We start from the raw sequence: 27,576 nt of genomic DNA on the forward strand, positions 1-27,576 counted from the left end.
CCAGGGACAACGAAGCTGCTGGAGGTTGAAGATAGAAGGGCGTGCGTGAGGAAGAGGCTTACGGCTGGGAAATGGAAGGGGAAGTGACGGTTGCCAGGGAGGAGTGGGAACGTTGGGGGCTGAGGGAGGCTTTTACTTTTGTTTTTCTTCATTTTCATTTTCTTTTCCTTCTCTTTTCTATTTTCCTACTATTTCAAATCGAATTCCTAATTAAACGTATACTTCACAAACTTGCTTATCAAACAAAGTGAATGCTTCAGCATGATACGACAATCAAGGCACCTCTAGAATTTTATTTTACTGCGCTAAAAAATTGTATGTATATATATATTTATATATCTATTATATAATAAATTAACTCTCTATTATTTAGAAAAAAGAGAAGAAAAGCGGTAAGGGAAAGGGTAACACCTGAATTTAGTGAATATTAGAAAAGAAATTTTATACCCCTAAATTCAGGGTGTTACAAATCTAACCCCCTTAACAGAATCTCGCCCTCGAGATTCAAGAAGAGGCTAGCAAGAGAACAAGAGTGGTTCCTTGGTTTTCACCGCTTTTCGATTCAACTTTGATTCTTCCAGCTTAACTTGTGGACTGGGTGATTTGACCTTCAGATGTTCACGACCCACTGATGCAACTCTTGAGGATCTCTTGGGCCTATGGGTTAGGACCCACACACGCTTTCGCTACACCACTTTGATCTTGTTGGTTGATATTGATAGCATGGTCTTCATTGGGGTTAGCGGCTAACTCCCTTAACAGGAGCGTTGATATGCACTTGGTGAAGATGTTGCCGACTCTGATCTTGACTGATTTGAAGGAGTTGGAGGTTGCCAAATGGACAGGTGCAAGAGGAAAGAATAGCGAGAAAAGGTAGGTATAAATGGATTAGAGGGAGCAGGGGGAGAACCCAACTACTTAACTATATGGTACTCACCTAATAAACTGATGTCATTGCGGACTAAAGGCCACAACACATCAACACTCATCACAAAGAAGCAAATCAGTCATAACATAAGGACAAACATCACGAGCACACAACAACAAAACATCTCGTTGCTACACGTTAATGTTAACTAGATGGTGGTCTTTCCTTACAAAGGGGAAACTAATCTAAGGCCATCAAAAGACAAGGGGAATGATAAGACATACAAGATAGAGGCATGAGCATAATAAATGATGGAGCTAAAGCAAGAATTGTAACCGAGCAGGGAGAAAATGCAAAGCAAGGTCGGGATAGGTAAAACACCATTCTCAAATTGAGATGGAAACAATGATATTTCAAAAGGTAGGCATAGGATAAGCATCATGGAAAGACCTGATGATTAAAAAGGTAAAGGAGGTAACAAGCAAAAGCACACCAAAAGGTCGAGTTAAGACAAGACTTGCAACACGACAGAGGAATAGGGAACGAACAAGAGCGGAATGGGTAAGACATCACTCTTGAAATGAAATGGAAAAGGCGGCTTTGAAACGCAGGTACATGATAAGCATCAAGATAAAGATTGAGGGATGACAAGTGTTAAGGTGATAATGGACAAACACACAATAAATGATGTATTTTAGACAAGACTTGCAACGTCAAGGAAGGGTAAGCAACCACTGGTGAAGTAGGTGAGGCATTATTCCTCAAACCGGGATGGAGAAGAGGAGGCTTTAAAGGGTAGGTTCAAATTAAGCAGGAAGACAAGGGCATATATATCACGAGGGTTTTGAAAGTAATAACGGACAATGATGTAGGAGAGGAGGTAAACAGGCATAAGACAAAGAATATAAGTGCCACAGAGGATGGAGTTAAGACAGGACCTGCAAGTGTTAGAGGAAAGGATGCATTCAAGGGCCAGATAGGTAAATTGCCACTCCCAAATTGAGGTGGGAAAGAGGGGATTTTTAAAGAGTAGGAACAAAGATGAGTATCAAGGCAAGATCGATAGACGACAAGGTGAGGGTGATAGCAAATAAAAACATGTCAAAGGATGGTGTTAAGACAAAACTTGTGAGGCGACAAGGAGTGAAAAAGAAATCAAGGAAGAGATGGGTAACTCACAATTCTCAAACTGGGTTGAAAGAAAGGGGAGGCTTCTAAAGGATAAGTTCAAGGTAAGCGTTTAAGTAGAAGACATAAATATCACAAGGGACAGAGGCAATAATAGACATGGGTGTGAGAGAGAAGGTGAAGGCATTGAAGAACTAGTGGTATGATTACAAAAAAATAATGGAGTTGCACCCAAGCTTACACGTGGTAAAGAAGAGGATATAGCCAAGGGTGAGGTAAGTAAAACACTGCTCTCACATTAGGATAGGAGATTGGAGATTTTAGAGAACGGACATAGTGTAACTACCAAGGTAAGATCGAGAGAAGAGAAAGGTAAAGGTAATACCCAACCGGAGCACCACAAAGGATGGAGTTAAAAACTCGCAAGCGACAAGGAAGGGGATACGACCAAGGGGAAAATAGATAAAGTACAACGCTCAGATTGAGATGAAAAGAGGAGATTTTAAAGGGCCGGTATAAGATAAACATCAAGGCGATATAGAGGTGATAAGGGTAAAGGTGATAATCGTGTAAGCATAACCAAGGATAGAGTTAGGGCAAGACTCACAAAGTGACGAAGTGGAGAAAATAATCAATGATAAGACAAGTGAGGTTCCGACAGAAGAGTTGAAAATAAAAAATTCATTACTGAAGAAAGTTACAAGGAATTAACGAGATCACCAAGGATGTGCAAAATAAAATGACCGCTCATGGATCATTAAGAAACAAGGGTGGTCAAGGGCATGTTAACTGAAATGTCTTGAACAATCATTGGGGTATGCAAGATTCCAAGGATACGGGCATACCCAGACAAGGGAATAGAAAAGCCAAAGGATAATGACTTAACCACGGAATAAGAAGGGATTTCAGAAGACAAGACATTCATGGACATATAAACTGGAATGTTTAAATAGATAACAGAGTTTTTTGGTAGGTATTTAAAGCAAGAGTATTAAAGAATCTAGGGGTACGAGCATGTCAATACCAAGAGAATAAATATAGTCAAGGGGTAGAAAATTAATGACGGAAGAAGGAAGAATCCAAACAGACGAAAAGGTTATGGTCAGGGGGCATCTATAAAGATGTCGCAAGCACAAGAGTGAGATCAGATCTAATAGATTGAGAGAAGTATAGATCATACTGGAATAAAATACTTTTGGCAAGGGGGCATATAGGAGCACAACATAGAATTAGTCAGTATGACTAATATTTTGAAGCAGAATCAAGGATGAGGTGAAGTAATAGCCAATAAGTCCTTAAAACGGCCAATGCTACTCTAGGTTAGCGGTCCTACAGTCAGCACGGCTTTGATACCACTTATGTCACACCCGGTTTTGGAAGGTAAACCGAATGCGAACCATGTACGTGCCAGGATCAGAAATTCACGTACACAGCGATTACATAAATGACTCATCATAGCACAATGCTTCGAATACAATAAAGAGTAAGTAATAATATAAAAGACTAGAGTCATTTACATAATATAATCAAAGTACACAGAATAGAAACGTAGCCAACGTAAATAAACCCACCACAGGCAGCTGACTGGGGGGGTGGTCGCTAGCCTAATACTCGAACTCGTCGAAGTCCCGGAACTCCTGGAGATCCGCCTCGACGCCTTCTTCTTTACCTGAGCATAGATTGCACCAAAGGCAACCTGGTGTTTTGTGAAAGCAAGGGTGAGTACACATCAACGTACTCAGCAAATGTCCCGTTTGGCTGAGGCGGACTAGCTTTATGTGGGGTTAAGCTCAAGCAGTTGCTTTTAGTTGGTCAGGTATTTATTATCAGTGGAAGCCAAATTTTAGTAATAACAAACCCGTGAACCATTTCCTCATCGAGGAACATCCTTGTAACACCCCGTCCAATCCCTGGACCGGCGGTACTTACTCCTGGCAGCTCTCTAGGATCATATATTGTCCCCACAGACCAACACGAGTCTTTTGTGCGCACTTTGTCCTCACTCATGCGCACCCGAGAAAACTTCCCGGTCGGTCACCCATCCCAAATTGCTCCAAGCCAAGCACGCTTAACTTGGAGGTTCTTTCGAGATAGGCTTCCGAAAAAGAAGATGCACCTTGTTGGTATGATTACACTATTAATTCTATTAAGCCTTGGGCAAGGACATCCCATCCCAGGGGCCAGGATATCACAATCCATCCCCCTTAGAAGACCGACGTCCTCGTCGGTCAACCCCAATCCAGGAACCTCCCCTCTTGGCCACGTCTGTGTGTCTAGTGTCGTCATATGCCATGCCATGTGATCACTCCGGGCCCACATGCGCCATGCGCCATATACCCGAACCCCCTAGCCCACACACGCCCGTGAAACCGCGAGGGTCGGCTCTGATATCACTTGTAACACCCCGTCCAATCCCTGGACCGGCGGTACTTACTCCTGGCAGCTCTCTAGGATCATATATTGTCCCCACAGACCAACACGAGTCTTTTGTGCGCACTTTGTCCTCACTCATGCGCACCCGAGAAAACTTCCCGGTCGGTCACCCATCCCAAATTGCTCCAAGCCAAGCACGCTTAACTTGGAGGTTCTTTCGAGATAGGCTTCCGAAAAAGAAGATGCACCTTGTTGGTATGATTACACTATTAATTCTATTAAGCCTTGGGCCAGGACATCCCATCCCAGGGGCCAGGATATCACAATTGCGAGGTGAGCATCGTCTACGCGTTAGTAACCTTGTTTCACCATGTCGCACATTTTAATTAATTAATTATACTTTTGTTTAACCAACGTTAGTTAATTTGACCTTTTAACTAAAATAATTTATGGTAGTTAACTTATGCTCTAATGAATCCATGTCAATAGTAGTAACTCAAACGTCTTGCCCAAATTCCCGTTAATATAAATGTGTTGATTAATTAATTTATCTCGTGTATAGCGCACGTGCTTTGCTCGTGGTTACGTGCTGATCCGCGTGTCGTTCGTACTCATCATTTACGCTATTCCGCGCGGTCGCGCGCATTATTAAATCTGTTTCGACCCATTCGCATTAAGATTAATTTCACAACAATACCGTCAACATACTAAAAATTTTATTTCATCACAACACAAGTTTTAATTATTTAATTAGTGGTTTATTCGATACTTACGACCGTCTAATTAAAACTAGTTTATAGCTCATCTTGCGCTTTTATAAATAAATGTTAACTTGATTAATGTCAACTCAAGCGCTTTTCATTTTAATACTTGTTTATTATAAACTTGTTATGGTTCAACGAGTATCGCGTATCGCGTGCTGTTGTGTGTGTTGTTTCGTGCACGCGCAGCGCGTCGGCAGGGTCCCGACGACATCCGTCTACCCCCGTCTATCCCGTCTACCCCCGTCTACCTCGTCTACCCTCCTGCACGTGCGCGCGTTCGCATCGGTCACACGTGTCTTTGCTGTCGTTCGTGTGCGTCGTCTCCGTCCATTCGCGCTGTTTCACGCATGTCGCGCGCGTGATCCGCGCACATTAGTTAATTGTTTCGCTATATTCGTTCATGCTTAGTAATTAGTTCTTGTTTAATCGTTGACTAATTGGTAATTCCATTTATCTAAAACATCTTAGAAATATAGTTTTTCGCGTTTAATCATAATCTAGTGGTATTCGTACGTCGCGTCGTGTTTAGCAGCGAATTGCTAGTTAATTAATATATATTGCATCGTAAACCTATTTCAACTCGTTTTAGTCATGTCAATTTCGTAACAACATCGATCTCATATTAGTAACGTTATCCTGTCACGTCACAAGTTTTAAGCATTTTATTAGTTGTTTATTTGATGCTTATTAAAAATGACCTTCTAATTAAAACTGATTTATAGTTTTAACTCAGGTTGTTATAAATAAATGTTAACTTGATTAATACCGACTTAACTATTTTTTATTTATTTATTTATCAGTTTGTTATTATTCGCGTGCGGCATCGTTCGCGCGTCATCGTGTTGTTCGCACGCGTTGTCACATGCCGTTCACACGCGCTGTCGCGTGTATCGCCGCGCGTTGCTCGCGCATGTCTCGCGTGTTGATCACGTGGGTCGCGCAGCGTCTACTGTTGATGATAAATTGATTCCGCTTATAATCACTTATGTTAAATAACGTTAATTCGTCAGGTCCTATATTTTAAATAATTTATTTAATGTTGCTCGACTAATATTTATTAGATTAATATTCCAATCAGATTAAAGGGTGTAGTGTCTATCTTGGGCTTTTATAATAAATATTAACATGGATAATATTAATTTAACTTCTTTTCTATTTATTTAACATTCGTTTAGTATAAAGGTGTCACCTGTTTAATTATTCTCGTCTATCGCGGGTGCCGTTCCGCGCGCGCCGGCGTGCTGATTCGTGCGCGTTCGCGCTCGTCGCGCACGCTGTTTCGTCTTTCGTGTGTCGTCAGCGTGTTAGGTCGCGCGTGTCCGCGCGTCATTTGCACGCTGTCGTGCTGTTTCACGCGTCATAAATTCATCTCGCTTAGAATCTCTTGTTTTAATTGGATTATTTAATTAACGGACATTGTTAGTGTAGCAGATTAATCGAACTAACTGATGTATAATATTTATATTTGATCATGTTTGAACTAAAAGTTATTGTTAATACTTGTTTAACGTTAACGCGCTAACTTCTTAACCGTAGTTTCGAGTTCGACGTTTCTTTCCCTCACGTGACCATAGAATCGAGCTCTATTTTATGCCATGTGTTTATAACATTTTATCTTACCTGGTGTAATGTTCTTATGTATTTATATATGTTTGTTTGCTTATGCCTGTTTGTATTTATTGTGCATCGCGAATAGACTATGATCCGTTTCTGAGCTTTGAGGGATCAAAGATCAAGCATTGCGACCAAGTGATCTGGCTCTTCGAGTTCTACAAGGTTGAAGACCCTGAGCACCTGTTTGGTGAAGGCAAGTGTCCTCTGACCCATTATGTCCTATCTACTTATAATTCACTGTCCCGCATACAATGATCAACCTAAGGATTGACTAGCTTTCTATTTACTTATCCTTGTTTACCCTTTTGGGTTATCATGGTTAGCTTTATGCTATTGCTTTACTTTAATCAATGAACATGATGTGAATATTATGATACGATGATGTTATCCCAATGATGATATTGTGATACTCTAGGGGGCTCGGGCCTTTTCCCTGAGTACCTCTCCGTAAGGACCTGTTCGTGGAGTGACCACCCGGGATAACAGTGCAACCATGAGGGTGAAATGGGATGCACTTAGCTAATTAATTAGAGGAACTAGAGGTGTAGTTGCTTCGCCGTCGTGCCGTCAATGGGGTCCAGGCACAGTGCTTACTCTGCCGAGGCTGAGTGCCGAGGTTCTTTCGTTTTGCTTTTGTTAGTCACCCTCCTGCGGGGAGAGGTACTGTGTTTATCAAACTGGAGAAACTTAACGGGCGGCTATGACCTCTAGGGAATCTTTGTAAAAGCTACGTAGTGATACCCTGTCGGACCACCTAGGAAGTGATCAATGGGGAGTCATGATCCCCGGGCAAAACGGGAATCACGGCTCATGGGTAAAGTGTGCGACCTCTGCAGAGGGTAATGAAACTGATATATCAGGCGTGCTCATGGTTAAGAGCAGCCTTGGGATCCTCTTTGATTAGAGATACATATGACCCGAGATACAATGGTTATGTTTATGGTTTTTGTTCGACTATGATGATGATGTTCCTCAATGAGGAAATGGTTCACGGGTTTGTTATTACTAAAATTTGGCTTCCACTGATAATAAATACCTGACCAACTAAAAGCAACTGCTTGAGCTTAACCCCACATAAAGCTAGTCCACCTCAGCCAAACGGGACATTTGCTAAGTACGTTGATGTGTACTCACCCTTGCTTTCACAAAACACCAGGTTGCCTTTGGTGCAATCTATGCTCAGGTAAAGAAGAAGGCGTCGAGGCGGATCTCCAGGAGTTCCGGGACTTCGACGAGTTCGAGGATTAGGCTAGCGACCACCCCCCAGCCAGCTACCTGTGGTGGGTTTATTTACGTTGGCTACATTTCTATTCTGTGTACTTTGATTATATTATGTAAATGACTCTAGTCTTTTATATTATTACTTACTCTTTATTGTATTCGAAGCATTGTGCTATGATGAGTCATTTATGTAATCGCTGTGTACGTGAATTTCTGATCCTGGCACGTACATGGTTCGCATTCGGTTTACCTTCCAAAACTGGGTGTGACAATACACCTCTTACTACAAATTTGGTGCTTTGGTTTGCTCTCTAACTCTTTCTGTAGAGAAAGTACCATTCTGAGCTCTGCTGGAGGAGAAACAGAAAAGCTAAGAGAAGAACAAGAAAGATGTAAGTTTCTAGGACTAAATCAATTGGATTATACTCTAAATGTGTTTGTTTAAGTCTCAGGAAAATCCTCCCAAAAGTTGAAGTCAAACAGAGAAAGAACGGAGAAAAAATCACTTAGTGTGCTGTTGGCTGGTGCACAGGACAGTGAATAGTAGCTGTCCGGTGCACAGGACAGTGAATAGTGACATGTCCGGTGCATAGGACAGTGAATAGTAGCTGTGTCCGGTGCACAGGGCAGTGAATAGTAGCTGCGCCCGGTGCACAGGACAGTGAATAGTGTTGTGTCCGGTGCACAGGACAATAAATAGTGACCTGTCCGGTGCAGAGGACAGTGAATAGTGACCTGTCCGGTGCACCAACAGCTAGTTGTTCCAGAGAAAGAAACTGTCAATCAGATCCGTTACTGTTCACTGTCCGGTGCACCCGCAACCAGGGAAGGCTGGGAGCTTCCAAATGAAGCTCCAACAGCTCCTAGGCCATTTGGGGCTATAAAAGGGACCCGTAGGCGCCTCAAACAACAACACAAGTGCAGCCAACAATTATACACATCATTTGGATCAATTCTCTCTCTCCCTCTCGTGTATATCTCTCTAGTTTGTGTAGAGGCAAAGCTATAAGCCTTTAGAGAGTGGAGAAGTGCTGCTGAGAGCTAGAGCAAAGTCTTGAGCGCATTGTTACTCTGCCGGAGTGCTATCGAGAAGACTGTAAGCAGCCACAGCGTTGTTGTAACCAATATCAACATAGTGGAAGGCTCTATCTGTCATACTGACAGATCTGAGCAAACGGAGGAAGGAGTTGAAATAGACTCCAAGCCCAGGTGTGGCTAACTCCAACGAGGACTAGGCAAGCATTTCAGGCTTGGCCGAACCTCGGGATAAATCCCTGTGTCTGTGTGCTCTGCTCTGTGTTGTGTGCTGTTTCTCTGTCTTATTTGTTGTTTATACTTGCACTTTAATATTTATATGTGGTATAAGCTATCTTCGAAGTGCAGGGTATTTTAAGACAAGAACTTCAATTCCGCTGCAACCTACTCGAAGGGTCTTTCATTCCACTACGATCCAGCCTTCGAATAGAGTAAGAATTTCCAGTTATAAAGTGATAATTATTATTCGCCTATTCACCCCCCCTCTAGGCGATATCCAGATCATGTTCCCGGGCATAGGGAACTTTCAAGTGCACCTCGGGTTCATCAGCAAGGTAGTACATCTGACTGTTGCACCACCGGATGCACTACTCCTCCACATACATCATGTTCGAGGACACTCACACAACATCAGCAACGACCGTCGTCCGAGCACACAAGAATTTATGGCCGGTCAGTAGCGACTTACATGGCAGGTTGGGCTTCAGATGGACGATGAGCTGGACGGTGTGATGGCTCCGTCGTTGGATGCGGTTCCCAGAACAACCCGAGAGTCGCCGACGTTGGCAACAACCATGAGGCCCCCCTGCTTGATGATGGACAACGTGGTGCAGTCGCTCTGGACTGATTCCAAGCGGCAGCTGCGTCGGAGCTTGTCATACACAGCGGCTCATGCGGCCACGTAGGACTGCTTCCAGAGGTCGAACTGGCAGTCGTCAAGCTTCTTCTCGTCGTCGATGAGTGATGCCAATTGCCAACATGAGCGCCTCCTGCTAGTGGTGTTTGTTCGTGGTTTCCAAGCAAGAAACATGCATTCATCCTTGGCATTGGTTTATGAAAATGACTCACAAGTCAGATCCATGGAAAAATATTATGGAGAATAAATGCCACACATGCAAAAAAAAAGAATTTAAGTTGAAAACATTATTCAAACAAAAGAAATTACATGCAAGGCTCTTCTTTAAATACTACTCATTCCATCTAAAAATATAATTCAAGAATTTCGGTGATACTTATCTACTACTACACATTGTGCAAGGGTAGTAGGGTAGGCTTGGGGAGAGATGCAGTAGATATTTTTTCTGTCATAGATGTAGACATAAACACACATGTGGTGTAGCGGTAACTACTGCTCACATTTTTTTGAGAGGTCGCGGGTTTGAATCCCCTTGGAGTCATTTGTGTTTTTTAATTTTAGCTAGACGTGAGCTGTACGCGGGAATGAGAATGGAAATGGGCTTTGCGGGGAGGGGAGAATGTGAAAGGCAGAATGGAAAATGACAGAACATGGGAATGGACTGTGCGGGGAGGAGGGAATGAGAAAGGCAGAATAGGAAATGACAGAACATGGGAATGAGCTGTGCGGGGAGGTGGGAATGGGAATGACAGAACAGGGAATGAGAATGAGAGGCAGAAAAGGGAATGACAGAACAGTGAATGGTGGCAGAACACAGAATGACAGACTATTCTTGCAGCCTTAATAAGTAGTAGAGATTACACATCCCTAATATACTCCTTTATATTTTAGAGCTAATCCGTTTAGCTAGGAGCGTACTGGTCCAACCAAAAAATAGTAGATCTAATGATCATGTTTACTTTATGGATTTGCTTCGCCTCGACACAATCTTCGTGATGGCTCCTCGTGCCACCACGAGTTTTGAGGCTAAATTTGTATAACCGTCACTAGGTGGGTTTTAGGCTCAACCACCAGACCACTACATGTAAGTACTCCATATGTGTCCATCGTATCCTATACACATGTCTCGCCAATCTTCGACCGTGTGTCCGTGTCGACACGATCCACTTCGTCATGTCCTCACATTTGTTGTTGTACCTAGGTGTGAGCCACTACAACTAGTCATCCGACTTGTAGACTCCACACCTCACATTCGTTGTTGACCACCACACAGCTCGCGGTCTATTAACACGAACGTGCATAACCTTCACATTTGTTGTTGACAATCGCCTCTAGACTCCACACCAAACAAGTCAAAAGACATAGGCTTACACCCTAGCTAGTCCGCACGATCCACCCTAGGACACTACTGTGTTGGTAATCATTCATCACGGACTTCACAAGGACACATCAATTATGTGTTCGCACAATCTTTTGGGTCCGGTTGAGCGAAATGGACGGCAAATTATATGTTTGGGTCGTCTTCTAAAACGTGTTCCTAGTGCCAAAAAGCATAAAGCAAACCAAACATGTAGAACTAGAAGCTGTTTTTTTAGAAAATGCAATTCTGGAAGTATTCTGAACCCTACTTTTAGCTTTTCCAAATGGGCGTAAATATTTAAGTGTTGTTTAAATGAAGACTAGTCGGTTACCCGTGCGTTGCGACGGCTTACAACAATACCCACGTAAACTATCCATCAAAAAAATTCAAGATTTTTTATTGATTGCCTCCGCTCTCTGTATAATATATTTTTTGATTCGGCTAACTGATGTTATTGTTTACTCCATGCAAATATGTCCTGGTACAACACGACCAATGAAGTGAGCGATTAGAAGAGAGTTCACAACGATTGACTGAATAAACAGAGATTATAAAATGACATAATTCCATCATACAGAGACCAAATAAGAGAGTTTGTGACATCAAGTTTCTAAAATAAGTTCCATAAAGTCAAACTTATAAAAAAGATAGATTAAAATATGGAGTGATTGCTAAAGTTAGACATCAATAAAAACTGGATGCGCTCCATATAAATTATGCTACTTCGTAGCAATTACTAACGTTTAAAACCAACAAATAACCTTTCATTTTGTTGTTAGTGTGACAAATCATTGCTGCTCCATCCAATTTAGCAATCTCAAACACCATGTAGTCCATTGCGCCAATGTGGTCTCAGAAACGACCTAATGCTTGCAAGAGCCAAGAACGCCGTGCCGTACTTGAGCTGTAGCCTCGGCCCGTAGTGCTGGCCCGGCCCGACACGATTATTTTTTTATTTTACAAAAAACGTATATACCTATATACAATTTATATTCAATATTAAAACATGTTAGCGTGATGTTCTACTGGTTAGACAGTTTCGCCTAGTGTCTCCCGCCCTTCTTCCATCAGGGCATAGGTTCGAACTCCACATCTTGCACCGTTTTTAATATTTTACGCTGATTTAATTAAATGGATCGACGGGCTAACGGGCTGGCCTGACACAGTTAGCAGGCCGGTATGACGTGCCTGTGCCATAGTTGTGGCCCGCGTGCATCTAGCTCGTTTCGGGCGTCATTACGCTGATTTAATTAAATGGATCGATGGGCTAACGGGCTGGCCCGACACAGTTAGCAGGTCGTGTCTGTGCCATAGTTATGGCCCGCGTGCATCTAGCTCGTGTCGGACGTCGTTTGACATCTATAGACGTGCATCAGATTAATTTGAAATAGCTGTGAGGGGTTATTTGTAAAAAAATGACGCATGACGACCGTTGAAACTGGTGCTTTAAGTATAGTATAGATAAGATATAAGTAGGTTTTGTAATCGTTTTAACCAAATATCTTTCAAAATTTTAAAAGCACATAGTTTACCGTGTCTTTGTTATGTTCCATTATATAGCTTCTTTTACAGCTTCCTAAGCCAGGTTACTTAGATCTATTCAGACCTAAATGCACGAATGAAGAAGGTGGCGAGTAGATACGTCGGCGGTCGGCCACATACTTCTTAGCCGAATAAAGCAGACAAGGTCAGATGTGGAATTGGGGATCCGAGACCTTCTTAACTTCGTGCGAGAGAAATCCGACAAAGACGCAAAGAGGTACACTAGTTGGAATAGGAAGATTCAACGACTGGAGGTAGAAAATAACCATAGTACTACTATGAGTGGTAGAGCTTACTTATTAATGACACCATTACATTCTCGAATATTGGTTGTCCTTTAATTCATTTTCAAATTAAACCACGACAAATAAAAAATAACAACAACAGAGTGAGTACTATTTATCTTGAATTGAACCAAATAGTAATTCTGTATATACATTCACACCATCGAGCATTGCTCGGCGTGCAAGGCTTTACACACATGACAAAAATTGCAAACCAACCAACTCGGCACACACAGACACAGAGATGAATCGCAAACAACTCACACACAAGCTAACCACTAATAAGCATGACTACACTGCCACTGAACTCTAAACATGATCGCCAGAGCCCCGCCAAACGAAAACCACCAGCTACGACCTGAGCTTGAGTGATTCCAGGCCGTGGATCCCCTTCTTCAGGATCCCATGGACCGGCCAACCACCACTCCTCACCTTCGATCTCTCCACCGCACCACCGTCTCGCTCGCACGCGTCGTTCTCTGCCACGCAAACGCCTTTGCCCTTCCCGCCGACGTGCGCTCTTCCTGCGTCGGCCGCGCGCCTGCCGAAGCTTTCGAACAGGTCGGGCGAGTGCTGCAGCACCTCGCTCGCCGACGAGTACCCCATCAGCCGGTGAAGCTTGCCGTCTCTAGTACCCGTCCTTTCGTCGACGGTGTTGAAGGACGAGTTCCTCGACACGTACAGCGGCTGCTGCCCGTCCTCGGTGCTGGTCGAGTGGCCGATGCCGAACGAGAGCCCGTACTCCTCGGAGTAGGACACCGGGTCCGCCTCCCCGAAGAAGCCGCCGGCGGCGGCGGCGTTGTGGCCGCCGGAAGCCTGCTCGTACTCGTCAGTGCTGTACTCGTCGCCCCCGAACGGTGACTGCAGCCTCTTCCTGGCGCCGGGGTCCCTGTAGGAGTAGGAGAGGACTTCGGAGCAGGAGCCGCACCGCAGCCGGCGCGTTCCCCTGCTCGGGACGGCGAACTCCGCGGGCAGCTGGACCAGGCTGACGCAGCTGGAGCAGATCACGAACGGGGCGCCACGTAGGACTGGCAGGCAGTAGTTTCTGGGAGGAGGAGGGCGCTTATTGCTCACCATGACCGGTGGCCTGCGCGTCGCTGCAGGTTCTTGCTTGCAGGGTCTGTATCTGTAACAGGGTGGCTGCTGGCAACTATGGTGGCAGCACCCATGACGGCAAGGTCTCGTTTCCGTCTGCACGTTGTGGTGGAAGTGGAACGGATAAACCCAGTGCCGGCGATACCGCAGCGACGGCAGTCCACGAGAAGCAGCAGCAACCTGGCCAGACTTGCTCGGGCGAGACACGTAGCCAGAATGCTTGGCGGCAGGATGGTATGCCGCGAGAGGTGCACTGGACGCGATGGCTGCACGAGTCGTGCGGCCATCTTGCTTGGAATTGGAAGGTCGTGGAGGTTGGTGCGCCTTCGGCTTGCAGTCGTCTGCAGGTTTATTACTGAACAGCTCAGAAAGGTCGCCCTTCAGCTCGTCCACTGTGTTCATGATCTTCGACTGGAGGGGCTCGCTGGCACTGAAGCTTTTCGACTGGAGAGAAGTCCGTGCAGATTGGAAATCAGTCGAGTCTCGTGACGATCGAAGATCACAGGACCGAGACAGTACCCTCACAAGATACCCCTTCTTGTTTGCTGCATGTTCGCCTCCGCCTTCTTCCTTCTGCTCGGGATCTTGCGCACTGACGGCTGCCTTGCTCATCTCAGAAGGAACCGTTTTGATCTCAGAGGCGTTCAAGCGGCGTTCTGTATCATCATCATGTCCACTTACTGCTCGGCAAGTCTCTGAATTCTCCGTAGGCTGTTCCACGGTGTGGTTTTCCTTGTTCTCAGCGTCGTGAGCCACCACCACAGCGTTCTGCACAGCCAGTATGCCACCACCATTTTCGCCGCTCCCTGCCCCGTTGCTGCCATGCTCGGTGCTTGGAGCATCAGCACCGAAGGAGCTCTCTGAGCCTTGGTCTTTGATTTGGGGAGGCGCCCCATTGCCATTGCTCACGGCTGTAGCGACCGAATAACTGTCGGAGTCCTGGCGAGCTTGTTTTGCAGACGCATGTCGGCCACCGCTGGCACAGATTTTAGCTGCAAAAGCGTACGGAGGGACACTTCAGAAACTACGAGCAAACGAACGGTAGACTTTCTTTCTCAGCGAACAACCGAACGAAGTTACCTCGAAGGGTGGTGCCGCATCCGCCGCACCTGTAGACTGTAACGTTGTGCGGTTCTGGGAGAACGTTGAGACAGTTTGGGCATCTCACGAGCCGAAAACCTTCCGCGTTCGCCATCAACCAAGAGAGTACCAGAACATCACCCACAGCTCAGAAATCCCAGGCGGGGCCGCGGTTACCTGCAGTCAGCAGTTCAGCACCAAGCCGCTGAGGCTGAGAAGAGTTGTCTTTCAAAGTTCAGAGCTTCAGACAGCAATAGCAGAAGACGGCCGCAGCTGTCAGCCTGTAAAACTGCAAATATATGCAAGAGGAAACGGCGGTCAGAATCTCACCAACAGAGCAGGCTAGCGGTCTGGGTTGGACTTAAGCATGGGAATTTGATCTTCGTTGACAAAGCAATTAAGACTAACTGCTGGGTGCTGGCCAAGAAGGATAAGAAAATCTCTCAATCCAGTCGTCAAAGGCTACTGATTACCCTAACGCCTATGGCTTGTTCGTGAATCATGAGGCCACCAATTTATCTTCAGCTTTCCCCCCCGCAGAACTCAGCCTCCCACAGACCGTTCTGCTTCAACCAAAAGCAGTTTTGATTTTGGTACCGTCTCACAGATACAGCAAAAAGACCACCACTTTCAGAGAACAACTATAGAACTAACGCTTGCGGCGCAAACTCCCATGTCGAAGCTCGATTCAGCAACTGAATCAAGCTACCCGTGACGTGAGAAGAACCCCGGTCGAAAAAGGCAGGTAGAGGGAGGGAGAGGGAGAAGGCAGCCAAGAAGTCACCTTTCGCACAGGGTCCCGTCGTCCCCTGGTGGACGCTTCCTCCTCGTCGCCTACGCCTCGTGTGATCGTGTCTCCTTCTCCTCCGAGCCGAGGCGGCCGCGTCGTCGTCGTCTCCTTCCTCTTGTTGCAACCTCCGCCCCACTCGAACCCCAGTTCTTGGAAGTTATGGCGCGCTCGCTTCGCAAGGGGCAGCAGAAACGACCGGGCGGCCACTGCCATATGGTATAAAAAAACACACACACCACCAAGTCTCCGTTCCCGCGGCGAGGTTGACTAGTACAAGCAAGCAAGCTCTGCAACGCTCTATCAGCGGTGTGAACGGGAGCTGCGGAGTGGGGATGGGGACGGACGATGGAGAGGGAGAGCGCGAGGGTGCCGGCGTCCGGGTCCGTGGTCAAACGTATGCGTGGTAAAACAACAGGGGAAAGCATGCATGGGCTGACTGACTGGCTGGCCGGGGCTGTGTTGACCTGACGAGTGACGACTTCTCTGTTCTTGCACTGCACGAGACCGAGCCGCGTCGTGCGGGCGCCACCCCGTCTCATCCATCCGCCCGGCGCTCTGACTGCACCCGTGGTCTCCGGTTGCTGCTGAGACTAACCGCAGCGCAACCCCCTACGCAGCCCCCTCCCCTTGCATGCGGCGCGTAGGGGGCACACTATAGCCGCAGCGGTGCCCCCTACAGCGCCCCCTACGTGTCGGTCCCCTTCTCTCTCCCCCCAGATTTAGCGTGTCACTGTTCACCACCCTAAACACTGTGCTGTGGGTCCACGAGTAATTGTTAGTAGATAAAAAATTGATAGTTGGTATAAAAAATGATATTTTATAGTGGTAGTGGGGTATAGGGGGAGTATTTAGGGGGAACCGCTGCGGGAGATGAAAAAATAAGGGAGAAAATAGGGGGAAAAAGTGATATAGGGGAAAAAAATTTAGGGGTAACGGCTGCGGATAGCCTGAGCGCCGGCGAGTGGCGAGGGTGGTTGGTGGTCCCGTGCCGTGCAGTTTTACAGCCAGTTGAATACTGATTGGAGAATGGAGATGCCAGTACTCCCCTCTAGAAGTTCTCTCCTCCTCCTTGCTCATTTCAAGTCTGCCAAGCAGCAGTAGGTCTTGCTTTAGTCAAACGCATAACATAGGGGCGACTTCACGAGGCAATGATGGCCTAGACTAGACTTGCTCTACGCTGTAGTACGTGTCGTCGTTACCGGATCTGGAGAAGCGACGATACGTCGATATACCAGTGCAGCAGCTGCCGCTTCCAGTTTACCAGTGCAGCTGATCGTTCTCGTCCTCGTCCATGTCACAGGGAGGGAGGCCTCACGCCTTCCCACGTGCGGTGCGGGGCCCCCGCGTGCGCGATCCCGTGGCCTGTCGCGGCTGCGCAACTTGGCTGGGCACCAGCACCGCCGCTGTCGTGTATCCATCCACGCGCATTTAATCGGCGACAATTGCATCTGCTCGACTCGACTGATCGCCTTCGCTTTGAGCAGACGATGGCGATCCTTTGCTGGACGCCGGCAGAAACTGGATTGGGCGGGCGAGCTGCCGGCCGGTGGTGCCATCAATTGGCCGGCGGAATCCGGTGGGGGTCAAGGTACACGAGGCGAGGCATTCATCGGCTCAGGTCCCCTCGATGTCGAACGGGAAAAAACCGCACCGGGTTCACACTGCGACAGTGACGGCTAAGCTGCTTGGTCGCTGTACTAGTGCCAGTGCCACAAAACCCGTAGGGACCAGAAGCTAAACAAAGGTCGGCACGAAGCGCGTCGCCGAGCACAATTTTCGCGCTCTGGCTCCGTCCACGTTCTCGATCGCACTCAAAATCAGCCTAGGCAGACCACCAGCCCATCACCCACGAAGAGACCATGACAGTCCATCACACACTTATTTGATAAGCTAACATTATGGACTTATCACCACGCCTCTGCATGTGAGGCGTAGACCTGGAAATAGAATCCATACTGCCGTCAGGCCTCAGAGCCCAAACATGTCCTTATGTCTTATGACAAGGTTACACTTAACTGACTTAAGTCACATCAAATCCCTTATTCCCATGAAGGCTTTAGGCCTCGAAGGGTTTAGGGTTCGCCCGCTCTCATAATTGTAAAAAGAGAAAAGGCAAATAATTAATTGTAACAAATCAAAAGGGAAAAATAGAAATAAAATGAAAATAAGAAAATCTAAAGAAAAATAGAAGAAAGGAAAACAATAAAATAAAATAAAGCAAGAGTATCCAAAAATAAAATAATTAGGTAGATTAAATTTGAAAATAAGATAAATAAATAAATATAATTAAAACGAAAATAAGAATACAATATTAAAGATAAAAAAGAAACTTAAGCAAGTAAAATGGAAAAAATAACCTAACAAAAACACATGTTAGTGTCGTGTCAAAAGGTCTCTAGCTAAGATGGTTAGTTTGTATGAGTAACACTCTTTAAATCATAATTATGATTTCGGCACGGTGCTGACCGGTCGGACTGGATGATTGGCGTGCCGAACGACCGTCACACACAGGTGCAGCTCCGTGTATATGGCCTCCACTCGCGAAAGGTACACAAGGGAAAAAGAGGTAAGAGGGACGAGATCGTCACCACCAATATTCATCACAAGTACGGTAGTAGAGTAGAGGTGTTGCGTCACTTTGAATGATTAGTAGTAGTAGTAGTAGTGTAGTGCAATCAGTGTCGGGGAAGACAAAGGGGGTTACGGTCATTGCATGGCAACACAATCTCGCTTTTTATACTAACCCACCCGGGCCAAAGCGATCAAACTCTGACAAGGCTGAAAGGGCCTTTCGTCTTTTCTGAATTCGCAATCCTCTGGTATGTTATATGTACAAAGCATGTACTTTTCTGGCAATACAATAGCACTAAACAGAATGCTATCATGGCGAGTTTGTGTCAGTAGTCCATCGGCAGCTCCCATTCATCATCCGGATGCTTCGGTTCGCTGCGGAGTTCTCGGCCACCAGACTTTCCCTGGCCATTTGCTCTCCTCCTCCTCCCCCTCCCCCCAAATCTACCGTACTCGTCAATCTCACCACCAGGTCCGTGGATGTTTTGAGTGCCCAAAATGCCCTAAAATACAGTTGATGGAAACTTCCACTCAAAGCGTGTTTATCCAGTTACCAGGAATAAATTCTACGTTTATTAGCATCTATCAGTAACAATCAGAACGCAGACCTGTGTTAACCGTTGAACCCGTGAGACGGCGTCTTCATGCACCACGACTGTATCGGAGACTATATCCAGCACGTCTTCGACAAATAAACAGTACGTGCTTACCTGCAAAGGGAAGTAGGCGGTGTATCGATGTAGCAGCAGGATAGTATTCAGCATTTCAGCAGGCTGGTCCGGTATGCACAACAAGATTTGTAATTTGGATAATTACCAAGCTAGAAGGGACAATCGAAAGCCCAAAAGAGTCAAGCTCGAGAGACTCCATAGCACCTGAGCTGATGTCAAATGTGAAACCACGCACCTAAGGAATAAAAATGGGAACTTAAAAAGCATACGGATTCAAGCAGATTCTTTGAATGCAGGTTACCTCTCCTTAAAGACCACATGGACTCACCTTGCCAACATTGCGTCGCCGGGAAGTTACGACATTGTAGCCCACCTAACAAGTAAGATTATCATTGTGAGGGATTTGAAACAAAGGAACCGATCCCTTACTGTCTGAAATTGTACATACAGAAAAAAAAACCATTCAACAGAGATCATAGTTTAATGCTAAATTATCCGTTGAATAGATACAGTTCGATGGCACATCACATGGTTAATGAATCTTGTTGCAAATGCAGAAAGCTGGCATACCAAGCTGTGCAATCCAACCAGTTTATGTTCATTATCGATCACAGATTCATTCGCAACAAGCACCACGTCTCCAACCTATACACGTCAGATGAATCAGTGGTACACCGGGTAAAATAGTACATTCTCCCACATGTTTATACTGACAATAAAAAAAAGCTATGCTGTAAAGGAAATCGAGCATTCACCGGTCACCGCTACCGCACCTGATATATGTCCTCAAAAAGGAATTTCTCCGCTTCACCTGAAAGTAAGCTTGGCTTCACTTCAACCAATGCAACAGCCCACTGAAGATAAATAGAATGGAATAACATAAAGAGAAGGTGATATCGTTTTAACTTTTGGAAATAATTCCATCCTGCTTGTATTCATGCCACTGCAAACTCACACAAAAAAATACAACTTGTCTTGATGTCAGTGTGGGTCCAGGTCCACATTTTAGTGGCAACAACAGATTTCCTATAAGGGATTAGGAAACTTTGCACTGGCAGACAAGGAAAATTAGAGTATTGTCATCAAACAGAAATAGTTTTTTTTTCCAAACAAGCAGAGATGGTCCTAAGCCTAACAATCAGCTCAAACAAAAGGGGACACAGAGTGTGGCGTATACAGTAAGCAAAGACTCATCTATTTAGTTGTGGAGACTGGGGATCTTAGCAACCACTACTAGATTCTCCTAGCTTTTAGCCTTTAGCCTATGGTTGTAGAGCATTAACAATGTTGGGATGTCTGCATGGAGAAGTTATTTTTTGAAGGGTCTTCGTCTTTATATATATATAAGAAGCATGGCAAAATTATTGAAGATTTGAATTTAAAAGTTAATGCAATAACATGACACTCGGTCATATGGACTGTTATGAACTTATGATCCTTGGATCATCTGGATAATTATCACCGGGAAGAAGGCTGCATGGCAGAGGCTTGGATGTTTAATTGGGATAAGAGGAGTGTATGTATGAGAATGGCTTGTTTTTTTTCCATGCTTGATTACAATGATAATATGTGCCTCCTCTTTAATGTAGGTCGAGCCTCATAACATATTTTCGTTAAAACATTCTATATCAACCAGGATAAAATCCAAATAGATAAGATCCTATCTTAAATTAATAATAACTGATAGGTAAGGAATCATAGGCCTAGGCTGGCAAGTGCTACAATACAATACCATGACACAAAGGGCAGATCCTGTACCAGAGAGGCTCACACATGAATGGGTCTTGGGAAGAGGTAAACCGAGCCAAGTCTTCCCTAGCAAATACGGAGAGGCTACTTTGAACTCACAATCTGGTGGCTTAGTAAGACAACTCTCACCACTACACCAGGAATACCATTTACCATTGGACACAAAGAAAAAATTAAAAGCTTCACCACCACCAAATGATACACTAGGCAAGTTACTTTTTGTACCATAGTGTACCTTCTCTAATATAGATAGATAGAGGCAAATCATAAGGTCAGTACTATCAGAAGTCAGTTCCTGGAGATGACCAACCAGAAAACTCAGGTGGGACTGATTAATTATATTGATGAATGCCCTAGCTGAGCTTTGAAATTAACAGAGGTGTGTTGACCTGAAGATGGTGAAATGCTAGAGTGAATTTTAATGTATATTGTTGTCTTTGCTTTGGTGTGTAACTTCAAATTTATGACAATATTTGGAATCAAAATTCCTACCTGTCCACTGGAGCTGTCTGTAATCTGTGAAACCGCTGCTTTTCAGGTTTTACAGGCAGCTAGGATGTTTACTTTAACAAACCAAACATACTGATAAATGGTGAATGCTCAAAAGACACACTAAGCCAAAGCCAGAATCCAAGGCCCTCTTTTGCCGGTACTCATTTCTCCAACTGGTGCATAAATTTCTCACTTCTTCCTAACCCTGCAAAACCTTCTTTACTGTATTGGAGGGCCTGTACGGAATAGATGCACTTCCAAGTAGTCAAACACCACCACCACCAACAACAACAAACACTTTTAGTTCCAATCAAGTTGGAGTAGGCTAGAGTTGAAACCCAACAAAAGTCACAAATCAAAGTCCGAGCACATGGGATAGTTGTTTTCCATTCGCTCTTATTCAAAGCTAAATCTTTAAGTATATTCTATCATTTTCAAGTCTCTTTTTACTCGGTCTTCCCCTAACATTGATGAATCTATTTTAGGACATATGTATTCCCTTAAAGCATTTTTCTTGTCCATCATTGATGAATGCTGATATATCAGGCCTATGCCAAAAGGTTATTAAGACGCTACCTGTAGTACTACATGTATCTTTGAAACCCTTGCACCCTCCAATGAGCGAAGTTCCGAAGTCATGGCTGAACCATATCACATATTATACTGTCTATAAAAACTCGATTGACATGAGATATCCAAATCTAGATATCTTGAATATTTTAAAATCAAATTAATGATACATGGAAGAGAAAAAAAACTAGTGCAAATTAAGGCTTCCAAATAGCACCTCCAAGTCCGATTTTTTTTGGCTTGGTTTAAAAAATCCTCTCGTTGTGCCTCATCCGCTCTCGGGTTACGATGTCCTGTGCAGACCCGTCTCTGAGTTTTTTAGGCCCCGGTGCAAAACATAAAAATATGCCTTAAGACCTATAGTATATATAGATAAAAACAATCTAAAATGTAGTCTTTCATATTTGACCTATTCTCATATTCTTGTCCTCTCATATTATCTATTTTAAAGTCGAGATTTAACAAAACAATAAACGACATTTGCCTTTTATATTACTAGCTGAGTGCCCGTGCGTTACAACGGGAATAAATAATACCACTACGATAACTTATATACAAAATATGTGTTATACTGTTATGAGAAAATGTTTTATAATCAATTTGTGATTCTGGCCATACATAATTTTTGTTATTTTAATATATCTGTTTCACCACTACCTTGCAACCATTAGTATCATGCAGACTTCGATATATGTCACGATTTGCATGGTCTCGTCATTGGAGAGCACGTTCCACACATGCAGGAAGAAATTCCCCCGTACATCGTTATCGTTAGTCATCAGACACGTACCACCATACGCTTTTGCTTAAACAAAAAGGCAAGTGTGTGTGTTTGCGAAGAGAATTAAAGGCAAGTCGGCACAAAAGCGACCCCAACAATGGCGAGGATGACGAACTTGTCATTGTTGTCAGTCCTCCTCTGCGTCACCTCCTGTGTCAAGATGACGCCACGGTCCTCGATATAGTAGTCGTCGAACGCGCGCGACATACCGAGTACTGATGACTCTTGGTTGGGCTGTAAAACAAGTGCACCCTGGGCTCATCAGCAAGGTAGTACCCCTGGCCGTTGCACCACCAGATGCGCTACTCCTCTACATACATCATGTTCAACGACACTCACACAACGTCAGCAACGACCATCGTCCCAACGCACAAGAATTCATGGCCGGTCAGTAGCGACTTACGTGGCAGGTTGGGCTTCAGGTGGACGATGAGCTGGACGACGTGATGGCGTCGTCGAATGCGATGCCCAGAACAACCCGAGAGTCACCGACGTTGGCGACGACCATGAGGTCCCCCTGCTTGACGATGGACAGCGCGGAGCAACCGCTCTGCACCGCGTCCAAACGGCGGCTGCGCCGGAGCTTGTCGTACATAGCGGCACATGCGGCCACGTAGGACTGTTTCTAGAGGTCGAACTGGCAGTCATCAAGTTTCTTCTTGTCGTCGATGAGCGACCCCAACACGAGTGCCTCCTGTTAATGGTGTTTGTTCGGGGTTTTCAAGTAAGAAACATGAATTCATGTTTGGCGTTGGTTTATAAAAATGACTCACAAGTCAGATCCATGGAACAAAATATTACGAAGAATAAATGTCACGCATGCAAAAAAGGAATTTAAGTTAAAAACATTATTCAAACAAAAGAAATTGCATGCAAGGCTCTTCTTTAAATACTATTCCATCCATCCAAAAATATAATTCAAGAATTTCGGTGATACTTATCTACTAATATGCATTGTGCAAGGATAGCAGGTGAGCTTGGTGAGAGATGTAGTAGATGTGTTTCCTGTTATAGATGTAGACATAAACACGCATGTGGTGTAGCGGTAACTACTGCTGGCATTTGCTTGAGAGGTCGTGAGTTCGAATCCCCTTGGGGCCATGTGTATTTTTTAATTTTAGCTAGACGTGGGGAAGGGGAATGAGAATGATAGATATAGAATGGTGGCAGAACATGGAAATGGACTGTGCGCGGGGAGGAGAGAATCAGAAAGGCAGAACAGGGAATGGTGGCAGAACACGGAATGAGCAGAACAGGGAATGACAGACTACTAATTGCAGCCTTAATAAGTAGTAGAGATTTATATTCAGAAAACTCAAAAATTTGGGGCCCTAAAAATTTGGGAGCCCTGCGTCGTCGCTCCATTTGCGCTGGGCACTGGACGGCCCTGGTCCTGTACATCACCCTCCGGTTGGACCGTTGCAGAGTGAACGTTGATGCCGACCCGATAGTGATGGGGGGCTAGGATTCGGGGATTTTCTCGGCCAGGACCAATGTTTCAGTCTCTTCTTAGTATTATACCAGGAAGGCAGTCTTTCCCTCCCCGGCCGAGTTTTTTAGTGCACAATGAAACAGAAAACCCAGCTGCAAATGTGAACCGGAACTTTTTCTAAACAAAAGAAAATACAGATATAGTGTTGTCATCAGCATCAGGTCAGCGACTTGACAGTTGACACGTATGTTACACTATCATTATCACATTTGACATCCCAATTAAGAAGCACTTGAGTTAAAGCCACTGCAGCAATTACACTAAGCACATTAGTGTTGTAACCATTGGCCCTAAAAATAATACAGATACAAAAACGAATAAATTAGCATGGCAACTGAACTATTGCAAAACGCAAATGCTAATCACCGCCCAGGAACTACCTAGTGTCACTGCACCACTAGTGGAGAAAAACATTTTAGTCCCGGTTAGGGAAGGGCTTACTTAGTGTCACAGCATCACTAGTGGATAAATGCACTCGTGGACTAAATGCATGGTACTTGTCGGTACCCTAAATCAGGGGTACCCTCTCCTACAGCATGAAGGCATCATACCCATGCGACGTCTCCTAGCCGCGCGGAGGACCGCGCCTGACTCCACCGGATGGGCGGGCCAAAGGGCGCCACGTGGCAAGGAAAGGCACCACGCCTCAGTAAGGCCGGACCCCCACAGAGGGTCACCGGGCCCCTATATACATACAGGTCCGGAGCCCCCGGGTAGGTCCGAATCCCGGCAGGGTTCCGGGACGAGAAGGACCTTGGTGTGTGCAGGGGTCCGGTGCTGACACGTGTGCGGGCCTTGCTCTCTACTTCCCGCACAGGCGGAGACCCGCTGCTTGTGGCCCATGACATAAGCTACCGGGCCAAACCTGACGAGAAGTCGTGCAACCCCTGCATTTATTGAGGAAAAGATGCGCCGCCTGCCACTGCGCTGACAGGCGACGTGCCCCCTCAACATTTAATGCGTCCTGTCCCATCCGCTGGCAGGCGACGTCAAGGTCATCCAGCAGACAGCACGCCTGCTGGGTCTGCTGGTGAACAGTACGCCTGCACTGAGCGGCGCGCTATACTCATCTTCTCTTCCGCAAGAAACCTCCTCGGTACGCCAGGGATACGCAGATCTCGGGCGTCAGGGAAGAGAAGATTGTCTCGACAACAGATATTAGAGGATCCAAACACTATATTCTTTATGTCCCTGGGCCCACATGTCGGGGCCCAGTCCCTTTGTGCATGCCCCCCTTCAGCTATAAAAGGGGAGGCATGCGACGTTACACACACACGCAATCTCAGACTCGCTAGCTCATACAAGCTCTCAAGCAATACACCTCACAGTGCAGTAGGGTATTACGCTCCGGCGGCCCGAACCACTCTAAACCCTTGTGTGTTCTTGTGTACTGCCCCTTCTTTCCAACAATCAAGCGAAACGCCTAATCCCCTCCTCATCTCAGGACTTAAGGCGGGTGCACTCCGCCACCCGGCCGGAGATCTATTCTCCGACAGTACTTTAAGCGTCTGTGATGCTAAAACATATTTGGCACAAGTCTTTCACCAGTGTGATTCGCAGAACTCAAACTCAAGACCGTATGCATTGTCTTGTAGCTTTCCACTCTATCTACAGAGCACGTGATTTTAAATACGTTTTACTTTTAAACTAACCAAATGGTATTACTCCCAATTTTACCAGCCGGACTAATATCTCAAAGGCTCTTTACTACACTTTGATAACACTAGCAGGCCTTGAACTATTCAAGTTAGGCTTTGTTTGTTTATTCCCATCCATGAGAATTGGAGGGGACTGAGAAAGATTATGAGGGATTTTAACTTGTTATGAATCACTCAATCTTCGAACAAGCCTTACTATCACCAAACGGAACTAAAAATCCTACTACACCCATAAAACTTGGAACCTATATTAATCTCGGGCTTAACTCTAACCGAGAGTAATGTTCAGGGGTAATAGGCTAAATCGAAGGCATGTTCAATATGCTAGTCCTGTTCTTTCTATTAGTGCACGCAACTCAACCAAACCCAAACAAAGCAAGTGCAGAGAGCAACGGCCCTCACGTAGTCACCTACCGAGGCGGTGTCGATCCAGAGCTGCGACACGAACCCGAGGCTCCGCGCCGAGGTCACACTAATCACCTGCTTCGCAAGCAGAGCCGATCGCCTCGCCATCTGCCTCCGCCGCCGTCTCCTCGTACCACCCGCACTCCATTCCGCCCCCAACTCTCCATCGTCCTCATTGACAGCTCCAGCACCTTCCTTCGCATCCACAGCCACCACTGCCTCCTCCTCCTCATCAAGCTCCCGCTTCAGTGCGAGGAAGTCGAAGCTGGACAACGGCGCAGGCGCGTCGTCCCGGGAGGCTGCGCCCGCGAGCGCGACGACGGCGCGGCTGCGGGCTGGCGTCGGGCTGTGCGGGAAGGCGGGTCTGAGATTGGGGCTTGGAGCGGGGCTGAAGAGCGGGGGGAGGAGGCGCGCGCAGGCGCAGGAACACATCGCTGGAAGCCTGAAGGCTGAAACTAACTGATCCAGTCCAGTGGTCGACAAGGACTCAAGGAGGTCCAGCCGGCAGCGGCGACGACAGGATGGGTTGGCGTGGATTGGGAAACGGATTCTGTTAGACATTGTTCCGAAACTGATCTGGGAAGATTTTTTTTTTTGGAAAACTTGTTTCGCTAGCTGCAAACTTCTCTATCTCTCCAAAAAAATCATCTAAAAAATATACCAGCAAAATTACATCTTCCTTTGGTATTTAACATTCTTTTTGTTTCTTACTAACATTATTAGACCTGTTCAGTTGCGAAGTGATTGAAAGGATCTTCTATTCAAAATTGAATAGGAGGGCATTAAACCTCCTCCGATCTCAGTGCAATCAAAGGAGCCCTTAACGAGACAAAAATACCTCTTCTCTCAGTTTGGACAACAGTTATGTATTAATGTGTTCGAGATGTTAGTGAATAATACCAGAACATCAGACAACGGCTATATGTCATTAACCGAAGGAAGACAAGTAAAATAGCAGGGTCATTATCATTACAACTCCTAGTTCAATCATAATAGCTGATTTTAAACAAAACACAAAACACACTGCTTCGTCCAAACCTTTATTACACACATTACATTCTTCCTACTCTTGAATCTCAGAGGCGACAAGGAGGTGAGAGGCTCTATAACAACATTGACAAGTCAAGATGAGAACTATTCTTACACACACTGACATTGATTATGCTCTTGATAAATT

General features: G+C 45.5%; 2 protein-coding genes across 4 annotated transcripts; both read right to left on the minus strand.

The window, feature by feature from the left end:
• Positions 1–13,136: 13,136 nt before the first annotated feature.
• On the minus strand, positions 13,137–16,102 carry LOC100275583 (uncharacterized). 2 transcript variants are annotated; one of them, XM_008660126.4, is made up of 3 exons: positions 15,694–15,983; positions 15,221–15,509; positions 13,137–15,132 (listed from the first exon to the last, which is right to left on the minus strand). In XM_008660126.4, exons 2-3 carry the CDS (start codon positions 15,333–15,335, stop codon positions 13,397–13,399), a joined length of 1,851 nt encoding a protein of 616 aa, XP_008658348.1. In that variant the 5' UTR covers positions 15,336–15,509; positions 15,694–15,983; the 3' UTR covers positions 13,137–13,396. The 2 variants fall into 2 exon arrangements, with proteins under 2 accessions (XP_008658348.1, NP_001143106.1); NM_001149634.2 differs by lacking the exon at positions 15,694–15,983 and adding an exon at positions 16,005–16,102 and having other exon boundaries at positions 13,152–15,132.
• Positions 16,103–18,719: 2,617 nt separating this feature from the next.
• Positions 18,720–26,935, minus strand: LOC100304384 (uncharacterized). Of its 2 annotated transcripts, none has more exons than XM_035962300.1 (7): positions 26,475–26,935; positions 20,026–20,106; positions 19,823–19,897; positions 19,581–19,625; positions 19,398–19,487; positions 19,190–19,291; positions 18,720–19,084 (listed from the first exon to the last, which is right to left on the minus strand). In XM_035962300.1, exons 1-7 carry the CDS (start codon positions 26,829–26,831, stop codon positions 18,908–18,910), a joined length of 927 nt encoding a protein of 308 aa, XP_035818193.1. In that variant the 5' UTR covers positions 26,832–26,935; the 3' UTR covers positions 18,720–18,907. The 2 variants fall into 2 exon arrangements, with proteins under 2 accessions (XP_035818193.1, NP_001159292.1); NM_001165820.1 differs by having other exon boundaries at positions 18,722–19,084; positions 26,409–26,824.
• Between the last annotated feature and the right edge of the window lie 641 nt (positions 26,936–27,576).

The sequence above is a fragment of the Zea mays genome, chromosome 9 (genome assembly GCF_902167145.1).
Source record: "Zea mays cultivar B73 chromosome 9, Zm-B73-REFERENCE-NAM-5.0, whole genome shotgun sequence".
Lineage (NCBI taxonomy): Eukaryota > Viridiplantae > Streptophyta > Magnoliopsida > Poales > Poaceae > Zea > Zea mays.

Bases quoted from the DNA above. Each gene is read 5' to 3' on its own strand.
- LOC100275583 (XM_008660126.4), bottom strand. From the start codon at position 15,335: ATGGCGAACGCGGAAGGTTTTCGGCTCGTGAGATGCCCAAACTGTCTC. The intron at 15,133-15,220 runs GTAACTTCGTTC...ACGCTTTTGCAG, and splicing joins ATGCGGCACCACCCTTCGAG to CTAAAATCTGTGCCAGCGGT.
- LOC100304384 (XM_035962300.1), bottom strand. From the start codon at position 26,831: ATGTGTTCCTGCGCCTGCGCGCGCCTCCTCCCCCCGCTCTTCAGCCCC. The intron at 19,898-20,025 runs GTGCGGTAGCGG...TGACGTGTATAG, and splicing joins TTTTTGAGGACATATATCAG to GTTGGAGACGTGGTGCTTGT. The intron at 19,626-19,822 runs GTATGCCAGCTT...CTTACTTGTTAG, and splicing joins TGGTTGGATTGCACAGCTTG to GTGGGCTACAATGTCGTAAC.